Here is a 15557-nt window from a genome sequence, read left to right as displayed (position 1 = left end):
GCGCGGTGGTTTCCGGCGGCCCCGCGGAGCGCCGGGGCTTGCACAAGCCGGCCGGGGCTCGCCTCTTTCCCGGCCGCTGGAGCCGTCGGCGGGCCTGGCGCTCCCGCACGGCCGACATGGAGCTGCGGCTGGCGCTCGGGCTGGCGCTGCTCTGCTCCGCGCTGCAGGCGGCGCCGGCCGGCCCGCAGCGGCCCCGCTCCGCCGTGGGTGAGTCGGCCGCGGGTCAGCGGCTGAAGGGCCCGGCCGGGGCCGCCCGTGCAGGGCGGGGGAGGCGGGTGAGGGGCGGCCCTGCGAGGGAGGCCCGGCCGGGGGCCGCTGCCAGCCCGGCGGCGGGGAGGGGGGTGGGCTGCGCGGTCCCTGCTTGCGCTCCTTTTCCTCCCCCTGGCACTGCTGCCCGCACAGAACCTGCTGCCGTAGCATTCCCTGTCCCAGCTGACTTCGGCCACACGTGACTGCTAAATCAGTCAACAGGGCACTTTTGAGGTACGGGGGGTTACACGGGGTTTATATTTAGTTGCCCGGGCAGGCCGGCGGGTGAAGTGAGGTGAGCCCTGCCCTGCCTCTGGCTCGGTGTCCCGAGGCACGCACTGCAAACACCGCGTTGTGGGGCCGTGCTGGGCTGTGCTGGGCCGTGCTGGCCTGGCAGCAAACACACACGCTCTTTTGGGCCTGATCCCTGCTCAGGGCGTGCGTGCAGGTGAGTGCTCCGAAAAGGTTTCCCACAGAACTCTCATTCCGTGTTACACGCGCTTGCCTTGGAACAAGCACGCAGCAGCGTCCCGGCGTTTGTCTTGTCTCCTGTTGGTAGGCGTCACAATTGTAAAGATTTTGAAGATCATCTCTGGTCTTTGATTCCTGAAATAAAACTCCATAGAGTTAGTGTGTGACCTTGGGAAAAATCAATTTAAATCTGTCCCTATTTCACAACCACTGCCCCAGATACCTGTGTGCCTTCACTAAGTGCTTTGAAACTGACAGAAAGAAATTAATCTTATTTTACATGTAACTTGACGGTCAATAGTCTTAACACAGATTTTGTTCATCTTATTCAGCATATTCCTATACTTCTCAGCTCCTTTATCCATACAGTCATGTGTCACAGTGGCTGAAAGCATGTCAGCCTGGAAAGTAGTGAGTAGGTAAAGGCTGACACGCTGCTGCTCTATGGTGAGAAGTCTAGTCTCTGCATACATGCTGTTTCTTGCCTTTCTTTTGAGACATCTTTCTTGTCATCTTTTACAGTAGCTTCCAGCCAGGGAAGGTCTGGAAAAATAATTTAAAAGCAGCTCCCTTTCTTTATCAAATGGAATAGAGAAGTCCTTATATTGCCTCCTCTACTATCCAGTTTCCAGATTGCTATTAATGAAAAGGAGCTGATTTTTCAGTTCCTTCCAATCTCCATTTCATTTTTGGTGAATAGCATAAAGCCATGCCCCTGCTTCTGTTTTCAGTTTTTCTAAGCGGTTTACGGGAAGGACTCCTCAGGAAGAACTTGCCCACACTTATCAGGCAGGCTAATCAACAATTTGTTAACTTTGAATAGGAGTCACAGTAGATAAACTAGAGTAAACTTGGCATTACCCGGTATATCCAGTTCAAATGCAAATAATGCATTTCCTGTAATCTTTGTTTTCTGAAAACAGGGCAATTCTGGCATGTATCTGACCTGCATTTAGATCCAACTTACCACATTACCCCTGATCGCACCAAAGTTTGTTCTTCTTCCAAAGGAGTCAATGCCTCCAACCCAGGCCCTTTTGGAGACTTTTTGTGTGATTCTCCTTATCAACTTATTTTGTCAGCATTTGCATTCATGAACGATTCAAAAGAGCAGGTTTCATTCATGATTTGGACAGGGTAAGTGTTCAAGTCGCTCTGTAGTTAAAGCTGGATAGCCAGATAGTGTGGCACCTCACAAGTTTGTATTTGCACCAACAGATTTGAGTTCAGTATCTCATTAATGCTAGTTGTCCCTTTAGTTGTCCAAATGGCTACTAAGTGCAAGCCTGAGTGAGAATATAAGGCCTCAGGAACAGACTTTGATCTCTGTGGTAACTGCTGGACTGTTCACTGTGATATTTAGCATATGGCTATATTAGTGTGAGTTAACAGAAATGGTGCAAGGAGGGTGGGAAGTAGAAAAAGCAAAAGGAAAGGTCATGGCAGTAACTGACTCACTGCAGGCCTCTCTTGAGTAAGAACATTTACCTTCCCTCTTCCAGTCGACAGTATTATTAATTGTACTGCCTCACAGAGGTGTTACCTGTGAGGCTTTGTGTGCCACAGCAGTGGGACCAGACAAAGAAGTGTGAAAAGGAGTAGCTTCATAGTACTATGCTATCAAGGCATACTACTGTGTGTTGTTACTTTCTAGGTATTCATAATAGATAGAATTGATTTACCCTTCTGCCATAGCAGAACTCTCAGTTCTGCTATCACACAATTTCTTAAGGCATACATCAATGAATAATTTATCTGAGAGATTAGTATTTTTGAGTGTGAGAACTAGTTTGTTTGTTAGATCACTTACTTTTGATGGGAAAGTGTTAAGAAATATATGAAGGCAAGTGATTAATCTATTTCACTTACCTTCTTGTACTTAATTTTCAACAGGATATTGTTAAAAGGGAAAAAAGGAACTAGCAATGAAGTGCAGGTGATGAAAGATATATAAGGCAAACTTCACAGTAGCTCAAAATTATGACTTTAATGTCTAAGAAATCTTCATTATGATAAATATGAATCATAAGATACGCATTGTCTGAACAAGTCTACTTGTTCGTGGTTTTTTAAACAATAGCCTTTGCAGAGAGCTTTTGATTCTGTGATTTTAATTAAGGTGTATAGTAATGTTAGATGCTAGAATGTAGATCTGCTTGCAGACTTTTTTGCCTTCCTTGTGTTGTTAACAACCTTTATTGATCAAGCCTTTTCCTTTTTCAGAGATAGCCCTCCTCATGTTCCCATAAATGAGCTCTCCACGAAGCTGGTCATTAGCATCATTGGTAATCTGAGTTCTACAATTCGTAATTTCTTTCCAGATCTTCAGGTTTTCCCAGCCTTAGGCAATCATGACTACTGGCCACAGGTAAAACAAGTTAGAAATTTGTTCATCATATTGAGTGTGTTCCTAACTCCTGGGAAAGCACATCTGAAAAATAAGAGTTAATTATGTGCAACTGTTATTCTGGAAACAAAATTCTACACCTCTTCAATTAGCATTTAATATTATAAATAGTTCCACTCTTGAACAGAAGCTATACATCACTCTGTGCTCTTACCTAAGGAAATGTTGATGCCAGGTAGAATCTGTACATGGCCTGGGATCACACAAATTTATCACTAATCATTCCTCATGGCTTAGAACCACCAGGTGTCAACATAGTTAATACACACATACTTTTCCTTACTGTGTATGTCATGCATGTGTATACAGTAACTTACATCTATCAGAAGTGACATCATTAATGGAACTGTGAGCCTGTGGTAAGTTTAAAACCTACTCAAAGGCCTACTGGAAATCTGTCAGCTGGCATCACTAGACTTTTTGTGTTGTGTTTTAGCTAAAGTAATGGCAGAATTTTTGTAAAGTTCCCATAGTTTTGCCATTGATATTAAAAATATGTCTACTTTTCTTTCCTCATTGGACATTCCAATATAATCACATTGATGATTCACTAGTTATGTTCAGCTGAGGATGGTGCTTTTTCACTTTGACTGTGCTGAATTTTGTTCTTGGCATACTCCAAAGTAAACAGTTGCTTCATTTGTCCTTTAAAGTGTGTTGTGGGTCGATCTGGCAGCACACTGGATCAGAAGCAAATGCTGTCATTGGATGTGAGGGGATCAGAAGGCATGTGAAGCGAGTCAGCTGAAGTATTTTGTTTGAAATTCTTCATGGGAATTTAGTAACACCCCTTCACACCCTCAAGGCTTGTATTCCAGCTTTCTGTGGTATTTATTAGGCCTGTCAGGGTGTAGGTTGGTACAGCAGGTGATTGTGTGACAGCCTGTGTCATTGCTGGAGTTGGTGGTTTCCTAATAGGGGTGCTGAGAGACAGGGTAAAGGAAACGTGAGAGACAAAGTAACCACTAGATGTATATCAGAAGTGTGAGTGCACAAACCAAACTGTGACTTCAGTCCTTGGAGCTCTTACTGTGGTGGTAAAGCTTTGGCTTTTCATATGCATGTACATGGGGACAGGTTGATTCACTAGAAATGACTAGGAAAGTATTTCAATAAGTAACACCTGAACTGAAGTGTCACAAAGTGTTTCATGTTCACTTTGTTTCAGTTTTAAAAATGTCTTAGCAGAGAATTGTTGTTATTCAGCAATCTCCTTTGGTAGAGGAAAAAAACCCTACAAAAGCCTTGTAAGCAAAGAATGTTGGGACTTTTTCAACAAGTATGAATTTTGTTTGTGAAATTAAAGCTAAAGACAGGAAGAAAAGATGGTCAGGAGGGGCAGATGGGCAGCAAATAGAGAATTGACACAAGCTGGTGATTGGAATAACTGGTGATTGTTGTTCATTCTCCCTGCACAAAGCCACTCAGGAGCGTTTCTGTGATACTTCAAAATGGCATGCTTCACTAATATGCAGAGCTGGCTTGCTTTTCAGTTATTCTTTGAAAAAGGCATGGGATCAGACAATCCCCGCTATGGGGTCGTTTCAGATTGTTCAGTTTTTTAATATTTGTTTTTTTCTCTTTATGACATTTCTTTTCTTCATATGGATATGGTTGGCAGCTGTCCTGTAGACTGGGAGTGATATAGAGCAAGCCACACACTGTATGTAGGCTGTTCCAAAGCAAGTGTAAAATCTGTGCACTTACCATGAACCAAAGAGTTTAATTGCTCTCTTGTGTTCTGAGCTTAACAATTAAACAGTCCTGAGTGATTTTTCTTGCAGAACATGTTAAAATACTACTCAGGTTGATCAAGCATTGGGATACCTTTCAGATCATATATTGTGACCTCGGCCTTACTTATTTCACACTCTTGCTCCTGTTTAAGACAAATCCTGAGACTGCTTCTAGCAGTTCAGAGAGCACTGACTTCCTGGGCCAAAGCACCTTCAATCCATTACATGGCCTCTTATCTGGAATCAGGTTTTTGTCTGTTAGTGACTGTTAGCTCTGGCTCGAAGGTGTGTCCTAACAACTCATGTCTGGGCACTGCAATCAACAAATGTCTCAACAGACATCGTCTGATTGCTCTGCTCCTAGACAGAGACTTACTTCCTAAACCTCTAATAACATAGGTTTAGTTTCAAAGATATTGGAAAGGTCAAATTTTATGTTTAAGAAAACATGCACTGCAATTTTTTCAACCCCTGTGTTTTTCCTTCTAGCACCAAGACTCCAGATATTTTAAGAAAGGCAAGGGCAGGCTGGTATCTTCCTGTCAGGGTTAGATCAGAGCATGGGTGCCATCAGCCTGTGGCTCAGACTGAAGAGTGCTACAGTCCTAATGTACTGTTTCACACCAGAATGTTTCTGAGGGCAGAAGTGGCATTTTGGGGAGCTGCTATGAAACCCAAGTTATTGAAAAAGAAACCTGTGTTAATCCAAATGACTTTGTTTTTAGACTTGATATGTTTATTAATTTTGCAGAATGTATGGTTTTCCATTCTACTGTATTCTTAAGGCTTGACACATTTCTGGCATTAGTTTAATAATGCATTTACAACGCCATGCAGTCAGTTCTAAGTTTAGGCATTTGTTCCTGATCAGCAATACTAGACATTCAGAAATTGGTTTTTTTTCTTTCTTGAATTCCTCCTGGTGATGACTGGATACACTTACATGTTATGTAAGAGGTCAGGCAGGATTATTTAGTGGGTTTTTTGTCTGTGTGTCTGAATACTAAGACTTAGGCAGGTTCTCCTCTCTCACAGGACCAGCTTCCTGTAACTACCAGTGAAGTTTACAATGCTGTAGCAGATTTCTGGAAACCTTGGCTAAGTGATGAAGCAATCAGTACCTTCAGAAGAGGTAAAGTATGGCAGTAATACATTGTGAAGCTAGGGCTTCGAGAATTAATGTTTCTGTGGATTTGTGCTGTTTGTTTAGCTAAGTCTCATAGGTTGAGTCAGAACAATGGATTATCTCTAATGTTTCTCCTGGAAGAAGTTACTGATCTTTTTGAATGGCAATGCCTATATTCAGAATACATTTATTACTTTCTGCTGCAATATTTATCACTTCTTGTAACATGTTTAGTGTTATTGACTTTGTACCAATGCATGTGAAATATCTCTGCTTTCAAGACCTCATAACACTTTTTAGATGAGGACATATGATGCACACAAAAACTTTACTTTGATGGGAAAAAACTGTTAAAATGTTGTTTCTGTTTTAATGGTATATGTATTTCAGAGCATACTGAATAGGTGCATTTTTATTCAGGGTATGATAACACATAGCTGTGCTGATTATGCTGTTAATGTTTGTATGCAACTTACTAAACTGGCAGAATAATTATATCCTAATTAGAATTTTTCCTTTTTGCAAAGGACTGAAAGGTTCAATGTAATTTCCAATCCACTCAAACATTAGGAATTTGGAAGTTTCATTTTTGTTTTTGTGTCCTGAATGAGAGCAAACTCTGGATAAGAGTGAAAGTAGAAACTTGGATAAGGATAATAAAACTCAAAGAGGCAGTTAAATTATATTGCTATGCTTCTGTTGCCATGGTTCTATTGAAGTCCATGAACAATGAAGTTATACCTATTGAAAAAGCTCAGCATGCCATGGAGAATTTTGGGAGCAAGGATTGAAAAATATGATCCTTACTTTTCATCATATCATCAGTCTGAAGTTAAATGACTTTCAAAATGCAAAGCTACTAAACTTAAACAGTTCCTCCTGAAGGAGCCTGTATGTTTGCTGTATTTCATGAAGTATGGACCTTTAACAGCTACTGTATCTGTCAAAGTTGAAGAAATATTACAGGGCGCTTTTTCCATGTCAGTTGAATAATTGTATCTAAATACTGTCAAATAAACACAAAGATAATACAGGCAATAATTCATAAATGATTCAGTGTCAACTTTTAGTAAAATGTGGCTGAAAACATTGTTGATATGTTCTAGTGGGATAAGGTGACTGTGGCTTGAATAAGCATGATATTCTGTTAGAAAGAGGAAGGTTGGGTATTTTGTCAGTGGTGTGCTTTGATTGTAAAGTTGTGCTTTGAGGCCTTTAATTTGTCATATGATGTTGGTCTTATTTTCACAGGCGGCTTTTACACGCAGCTGTTTGAATCCAGTAACAGCCATCAATCACTCAGGATAATCAGTCTGAACACAAATTTATATTACAGCCCTAACAAGGTAACTGTGAATATCACTGACCCAGCCAACCAGTTTGCCTGGCTGGAGGACATACTTGAAACCTCTTCACAAAAGCAGGAAAAGGTAGGGATCAGGATCAGAAGCTATCATTATTTGTTTCAATTTTGAAAAAAAAAAAAAAAAAAAGAAGGAAGAAGTAGAGATAATGAGAGTGTAAACATGCTTCTAGAAGACTAAAAATGCTGCCAAAGATACTACAAAGTCAGAATTTCAAAATTTTATTTTTTAATCATTCCTCCTTTAATATGCCCATTTTACTGCAACAATTAATAAACTGGTTGAATGAAGTTTCTCAAATTATACAGTAAAATACCTTTTCTCTCCTACCATGTAAAATACTGCAGAAGTCAGTATCTGACCTTTTTTACACATAGCCTTTTATTTTAAAACATGCTCTTGACCTAAGACAAAAGCTAGCATATTTTATTGTAATGTAATTTAAGGTATCAAAAATAGAAATTAGAAAAGAGTTTGTCAGAACAAAACTTAGTCAAGCTGCAATAATTGCTATGATTTGAGTGTTATAATAACTTGTCCTTTAATACACAGGTTTTGAAGTGAAGGTTTAAATTGTTGGCTCCTGATGGATTGATTGATTGATTGATTGGTGTGGAGATTGGATCATCATCTGAGCAACTCTGTTTAATTTGAAACATGGTTACATTTTGCTACAGTGTTGCAATTGTAGAATATTATATTACAATCAGGAGAAAGGAGGGACTTCCTTTCCTCGGGAAACCCTGCAGCATGGTGTGTGCAGTTGGTGTTAAGTCTCTAACTCAGACAGAGGGGTTTAACCAGTTATCCATGTTTCTGGTGACTCTCTGACTCCCTGGTGCAGACTCTATAATGCTCAAACATAATTTGTTTCTTGTGTCCCCTTGAGATGCCAAATTATAAGCCTTGCCCTAGTAACTTTTTTTTTTCATGTGAGGTAATTGATAACATTTTCCTTAGGCCTAAAATCATGCATAGATTTTTTTTCTCCCCAGCAAGATGCTAAATTTGATAGTATCTTGATATTATGAACTTAAGCAATTTTCCTGTTGGGATTTTATATTAAAAAAACCTGTCATGATTTACAGCTTTTAGAATGCCATTTTTAAAGGCAGCATTATTATGAAACTGGTAACCACTTCTAGGATACAGCTACGATTTTAAGTTTCAAATGAAGGTGCTAATTGTGCTTTCTGTATTTAATCCCTTAGGTGTATATAATAGGTCATGTCCCAGTAGGATACTTGCCATATGCAAGGAATACTACAGCTATCAGGGAGTATTACAATGAGAGACTGGTAAAGATTTTTCGCAAATACAGTAGTGTTATTGCGGGCCAGTTTTTTGGACATACCCATAGAGATAGTATCATGGTCCTCCTGGATGAAGAAGGTAATGATGCTTGTTGACTTTTGAACTTTTCCTTCCTGATTAAAAGCAAATCAATACTTTCTTGCATGCTCTTTGCAGTCAGCCTGTCTTATAAATAATTGAAAAAAGTAAACTTGGAAATACTGTTACTTATCTGCAGGAGTTCAAGTCTCACAAACTCCGATTTCCAAAGAGAACCTTGAAAGGGTGACTGTCTTTTTCTGTTGGTGTCAGCAGAGACTCCCCAAGCTTCCTAATTTTTTTTTAATGAATCCTTATGCCTAGACAAGAATTTCTAGTCTTTCCTCTCTGCTCTCACAGTGACATGGGCAAATTATACCAGCCAGTTGCTATTGTGTAATGTGTCAAAGGGAATGTTCTCAGGCCAGCTAGACATGCTCTATGTTCTTGTATTTCCTGGATCATTACTGTGCCTCTCTGCTGAGTTCCCTGCTGCTTCAAAGTTAATTAAGATAAGGGTAAGCAGGAGGTAGGGGAAAGAAAGTCTCTGCCTGTTGCATCTCTTAGATCAGCTAATTTCCCTTCAAGAAAATCACCCACGTTGAAATTTTTGTTTATTGCTTTGAAATCCCTTAGTTCTAAGCATGGGCATGGCCATATGGAGCACTCAGCATCTCTAAAGAAGAAGTTTTTTCTTCCCAATAGAACAGTAAGAGGTTCATTGCTTTGATTTATGTAAAATACCCAATTGTTAAGTGGCTCTTCATCCATGATTTGTATGAACTCATATGAGCAATGTCCAAAATGCTAAGTAATACTATTCCAAATTTTTACTTTTTTACATGGTGTTAATCTCTAGTAAAAAATAATCCAGCCCAGTGAAAGAACTGCCTTCATTATTTTTTTCTTTCAAATGATGCTCCATGCAGTCTTATACCTGTGTTTTTTTACACTGTCCCATTTGTTCATGAAATCATCATCTCTACTGCAAATTTTACTGGGAACAGACTGATCTTAGTATTTGACATTAAAGTTTGCATGTGCAAGTAACCACTTCCCAATTATTTTAGTAATTTTGCATCTTTTGACAAAATTTAAATAGCAATCAAATACACATTGTGTTTGTCTGTACAGTTTTAGACTATCTTCTATTCAGGACATTTTCCTCTTGACAAAATTCTAGAGAATTCAAGATAAATGCAATATTGCAGCCAAAACCAGTGTACTGACATAGAATTCATCTGTATTTTCTCCAGAAGAATCTACTGATTTCCAAACTTTCAAAACTTCTGCCTATATGTGAAGGCTGACCTTGTGATTTCACTACTGTGATGCTGTCAGAGATGGGAATAGTTAGGGCTTCCTTTTTGTTCCACAGAGAACTTCCCAGTGTACTCACCTGCACATTCTATCCCAATAAAACTCACATCCTCATGTTTCAGTTGCTGTAAAGGTTGGTGTTCACACAATAGGTGCTGGGCTCCTAAGGGTCAGGTGATGAAACAGACCCTGGTGTTTCTGATAACATCCTAAATACATAAAGCAACATGTAAAATACTGTATAGAAACAGCAACTAAAGTTTTCATATATTTCTTTAGTAGAAATATACAAAATACAGAGACTTCACATATAGGCAAGACCATTTTGCAAATTTGCACCCGCATTTGAATTGGCTGGGAAGCCTCTAGTGTAAACAGTGGTACACACTGGAGTGGGTACCATGATATTCCACACAAGGTTTAGTCTATCCATTGGAAGTATGGCAGTTCACAGTGATGCAGATAAATTCTAATGTCTTTAAGCCTGTCAGTCTTGTTTTTGCTGTGTTGGTACTCTACAAAAACATTTGTTTGAAAAAGAAAAGTTTGAAAGGAAACTATCTCCTCAATTTCCCTTTTTCTGCAGAAAAGCCAGTCAATTCCTTGTTTGTGGCACCTGCTGTAACACCAGTGAAGAGTGTACTGCAAACAGAGTCCAATAACCCTGGTGTCAGATTGTATCAGTATGATCTTTTTGACTATAGCTTGCTGGTAAGGAAAGATTTTAAAGCATTGTTTAAGACATTATATTGTCAGTAAAAATTACAGCAAGATGTCAGCCTTTGTAGTATTATGGCTGCTGGTGATGGGATTTTGGTGCCTACTCTTAGTTTTTCTTCCTGGGCAAAGGAAAGGAAACATGAAAGATAACTTGGTTGGTCTTTCTGTGCCTGCAGAACTACCCAGTACTCTCTGGTCTGTATCAAATAGTCTTATGATGTAGGATCAAAGACATAATTTTTCTGGCCAAAATCCTAAAACTATTTGCAGGGAGCTCTGCAAGAGTGAAAGAGATTCACCTAAATCCTGGGCATGCTTACATACTAATGTTGTTAGCTGGTGATAGCCTGAGTTTTGGGATGCAGCCCATGAAATGTTTCTAAAGGGTGTAAAAGAGCTGATGAAGAAAGCACTTTTAACCATATGATGTCTTTTGCAATCACAAAACTTCCTATAAAGAGTTTTTACAGGAAATGTTAGATATATTTAGAAGGAAAATAAAAAGTAGAAGACTTCTACTTTGTAGTTTCATGTGATTTTTGGAGATAAAGTGAATCCTGTGTAATTATCTTGGCTGTGAATGGTTTAGACTTTCTGTAATTCAGGATAAAGTCTTGACCCTGCCGAGTTCAGTGACAATGCACCCTGCAGTTTGATTGGGACTGGGGTTTCTCTCTGGAGACCCATGCTAATTCAGGCTGCTCCTTTGTTGTGCAGATTTCACTCCTGCATCGGCATCCCTCCTTTTCCTTAACTTCTCTCTGGGCCGTTCTTTTTCTGTCCATTCTGCCCCTCAAGTAGTGCCCACAGAAAAGCAACTTCTGGCTCTCACCCTTTTGCTTCACTCCTAAGGCAGACACGAATGTTGTGGAGTTTGGACAGGAAAGACCTCCAACACTGCCACTGCTGCCTTTGTGGCTCCTTTTTCTTCTCCTCCCCATCCCCCCGCCATTACCGCTCTGCGAGTACCAGCTTTGGGTGAAAGCCCAGCTCTTGGGGTGGGACGTGACCTTCTATTCACATGTGAATAATGAGGAGTGACAGCTTCCTAATCAATATATCACTCCAGAGACTTAATGAAGCAGGGAAGAAAGCAATACAGCAGTGCCTATGTTTTCTTTCATTCTTTTTTCTTTTTTTTTTTTTTAACTGTAGGATCTTTGGCAGTTTTACTTGGACCTCAGAGACGCCAACAAGAAAAATGAATCAAACTGGAAATTAGAATACATCCTGACTAAAACTTATGGCATCAAAGACTTGAAGCCAGAAAGCCTACATGAAATGGCCAAGCAGTTGTCTATGCCACACAGCACACTGTTTGAGCAGTATTACAGTAACTATATTGTGAGTTATGACAAAACTATTCTCTGCGAAGAGGGGTGCAAGACCTGCCAAATATGTGCAATCCAGTATTTAGATTCCTACTCATACACAGACTGCATCAATCGGGAGGCAGTGTGGAGATGAAATCTCTGTGCAGTTAATGCAGATAGTGGCTTTAGCCTGTGATTTAAAGAACCTGCTTGTTCTTTCGCTCAAGCACTGACATGCTGACAGGGAGCCTGTGGGACTTCTCTACATTTCAGGGGTGCAGTAAAACTCTCTAGATCTTTCTTCTGGCAAATATGTTTTCCTTTATAATCTAAATAAAAGTTTATTTGCTTTGTAATAGTGGCCAGATACTTTGCTGTTGTCTCAAGTGTCCTGTACTGTACCTTCTCTAACAGGCATCCCAGTGTGTGGGAATAGAAGTTCCTCACTCAAGCCTTTGTAAATCCAAGTCTTATTTCTCAGGGTGTGTAAACATAGGCAATGCCATTCCAGGCATGGGATTTTTATGGGGGCAGGTTTCAACCATTTGCAAACTGAAGTCGGCAAAACCTGCATTTGCTGAGACTTGAGTGCAGTTATGTTGATGATTCAAAGCCAGTATTATAAATCTCTCTGTGCCAAGTTTTCCTTGTTAATCCCTCAAACCCACTTCTTAGGGGCATTTTCTAATGATGGCATAAAAGTGACTTAATGGAATGTAAACCTCAATCCTGTAAATGCTTAATCTAATTTTTCAGAATATATTTGCCCAGCACAGAGGGCTTTTTTCTTACTATTGACTATGTATATACCATTGTGTCTCATACCAAAAAGTGTCCTGGTATGAGATTTTGCAGCAGACCGTATATCAGGTTTAAATTGATCAACATCAGTAATTCGACTCAGCATATACATTCTCTGTGTGGCACGGGTAAACATTTACTTATGCTGTTTCTTAGGTTTCTTTTTTTTCAAAGAGAATCTTTAATCTTTCACTTAATGTGAAGATTATCACATGTTCAAATTTACAATTGCAGAGATTGCTTCTTCCTCTTCTTATGGCTAAATATGTGCACGAGATGATGCTATTAAGATGGCCCTTTATTTGGTGTGTGTATAACCAAGAAGGACCTTTACCCATTTTTCTGCCACATGAAGAGCTATACTTTTGGAAACTTTGGTCAACAAAATACAGTACAGAACCTGCTCTATATTATCCCTGAGTAAGGGGAGCTGTAGAAGTGGCTACAAAACAAATCCAATTGATGGGTTTACTGCAGCTGTTGAGGAACTTCCTGGGTTTGTTTCTACTCAAGCTTAAAATATGCAGCAGAAAATTTTCAGATAGTTTTGCAGTCTGTAGCATGCACAACTGTAGACCTGGATACCTCAGGTTTCTCATGCATCAATCATCCACAGAGGAGATGATTGGTTTGTTAAATTTGCATTCAGAAACAAGTCCTCCAGTGCACAGCAGGCAGTCCTGTATTTTAAATTCAGTGCTTGGATAAGATATGGTGAACATAACTCTTTAGAGCTATCAACTCTGCCTGGCCTCAAATGGATATGTAAATAATCTAAATTAACGTAGGCACTGTACGGACTGTGAGTGTACAGACTGTGAGGAAGTGCCATAAAGTTTCTGTTCTGAAAGCTCATGATTCCCTGTGTGTTGTACGTGTCCCTTGGTTGTGATTCTCATGGGTGTGTTTATTTAAAAAATGCCTGTTACCAGTACCCATTTTCCAAGGGAAGCAAGCAGAGTTGTGGGTGGATAGCATAAGGCAATTGGAACTGGTAGGACAGCTGAGCTTCTTCCAATTTGCCAGATGGGTTTTGTTCAGTTCAGTCTTGAGCTTGAAACCATGCTGGTTTGTTTCTGTGAGTTCTGTAGCTTCCATTTAAGCTTAATACCTACAAGACATCCTGGAAACACTGTAAAAAATCTTCCATTACAGGCTTATTTATTGCTAAACTTTAGGGAGAGCTGGACCATGTGGTGATTTAGCTGCTACAGAATTCTAGGAAGAGGGGTATTCTGCTCATGGGATCATACTGCATAGATTAGTTGGGGTTTTTGGTGGTTTTTTGTGGTTTTTGTTTTGTTTGTGTGTCAGTAGATGTTGTTCAATGAGCATGAAAAACAAATGAATGCCTCCAATGTCTAAATAGCAAGCTATGGTCCAGGCATACCTTTTTTTTTTTTTTAATGTGGACTCCAATTGAAGCCCAGAGTTGAATGGCACCAGCCAAGGTCTTTTTTTGTTTCAGACAGAGGGTTATAGCTACCAGGGTTACATTTTGCCAGGCTATATCCCCTAAGATACATCCTGTTATGCAGGCTGGCATTCTCTGCTTTTTCTGTATGTAACTATAGCCATGGAAGTGCAAGCATAAATGGACGAGAAAGATGCAGCTATATGTTTGACTGCATCATCTTGTAACTGGGAGGTAAGTCAAGGAGAGAGCTTCCAGAGATGTTGCAGTTGAAAATACATGACATAAATCACAGGAATAGCTTAGATACCTAGGCAACATGCCCGGGTGTAAGGGGAAATAGAGGGAGACGTTCTTGGTTTGGGTTCTTTATTCCTTCATGGATCTAGGAATGTTCTGCAAGAAAGTTATCCTATGCTGACAGAAGCTTTTCTAAGGAATCATGGAAAACGTCAAAGAAGCATGACCTGATGAAGTAGCTGACCCTTGTAGACCAGATTCCCACTTCACTTTTCAGGTGATATTTTTGTGGCCTCATCTTGAAATGAAGAATTAGGGTGAATATTTGTAAGGTTGCATTTGACAGAAAGACAAATTACACCACCTAGTGGAGTAAAAAGGTTTTAATTTATCTGCAGTTGAGCTAGAGGCATATGAACAAGGATTTCTGAAATATTCGAGGATTTAAATTCTAGCTTTTGAAGGTAACTAGTTTTCAAAGGAAGTACTGCTGCTTCTTTATAGCAGTACTGCCATGTTGCACTTCTAGGTAGTAAATGTTGCTGGCTTCTAAGAGGCCATGTCACTTGATGGATCCTGAACCCTGTGGTAAGTACAGGTCTCAGCCCCCATCCAGGGAAGAACTGAGTGAAATTCCACAGGGAATCCTGTGGAAGCTTATGTTCACATTAATAAGAACTGCAGCCTAGTAGGAGTGCCCTCTTTAACAGGAGAGTTGGTGCTGAGGAGCTGATCTGACTGCTGCACATTTCAGTAGCAGCTGAAGGATGGTAGTTGTACCCTTGAAATGCAGCTGCCAGATGCAGTTACATCTGAAAGAACACTCTTCAAGAGCTCTGGGCAACATGAATAAAGGCACAGTAAGTGAGGATGATCAGTAAACTGTGTTCAAAGCTGCGTTTCTGATCCAAACCGAAGTGAAGGTGCATCCAGACGGATATGTTAATTGCTTTAGATTGCACTCATTAGTGTCTGGATGTGATCTCATCAATTCTATTGTTTTCACTTGTCAGTTTGAAGAAATGAAATGACTGAAGGAGATGGGACTGGAGAATATGTGAGTG

At 40.1% G+C, this 15557-nt stretch overlaps 1 protein-coding gene across 1 annotated transcript; it reads left to right on the top strand.

Annotated features, from left to right (window-relative positions):
• On the top strand, positions 1-12394 carry SMPDL3A (sphingomyelin phosphodiesterase acid like 3A). Its single transcript, XM_059468005.1, has 8 exons — positions 1-207; positions 1644-1857; positions 2944-3088; positions 5899-5995; positions 7241-7419; positions 8565-8745; positions 10592-10716; positions 11881-12394. Exons 1-8 carry the CDS (start codon positions 117-119, stop codon positions 12190-12192), a joined length of 1344 nt encoding a protein of 447 aa, XP_059323988.1. The 5' UTR covers positions 1-116; the 3' UTR covers positions 12193-12394.
• Positions 12395-15557: the final 3163 nt, after the last annotated feature.

Source organism: Ammospiza nelsoni, chromosome 3 (assembly GCF_027579445.1).
Source record: "Ammospiza nelsoni isolate bAmmNel1 chromosome 3, bAmmNel1.pri, whole genome shotgun sequence".
Classification (NCBI taxonomy): Eukaryota; Metazoa; Chordata; class Aves; order Passeriformes; family Passerellidae; genus Ammospiza; species Ammospiza nelsoni.
Note: the sequence above shows the minus strand (reverse complement) of the source record. Positions and strands in the feature narration are given on the sequence as shown.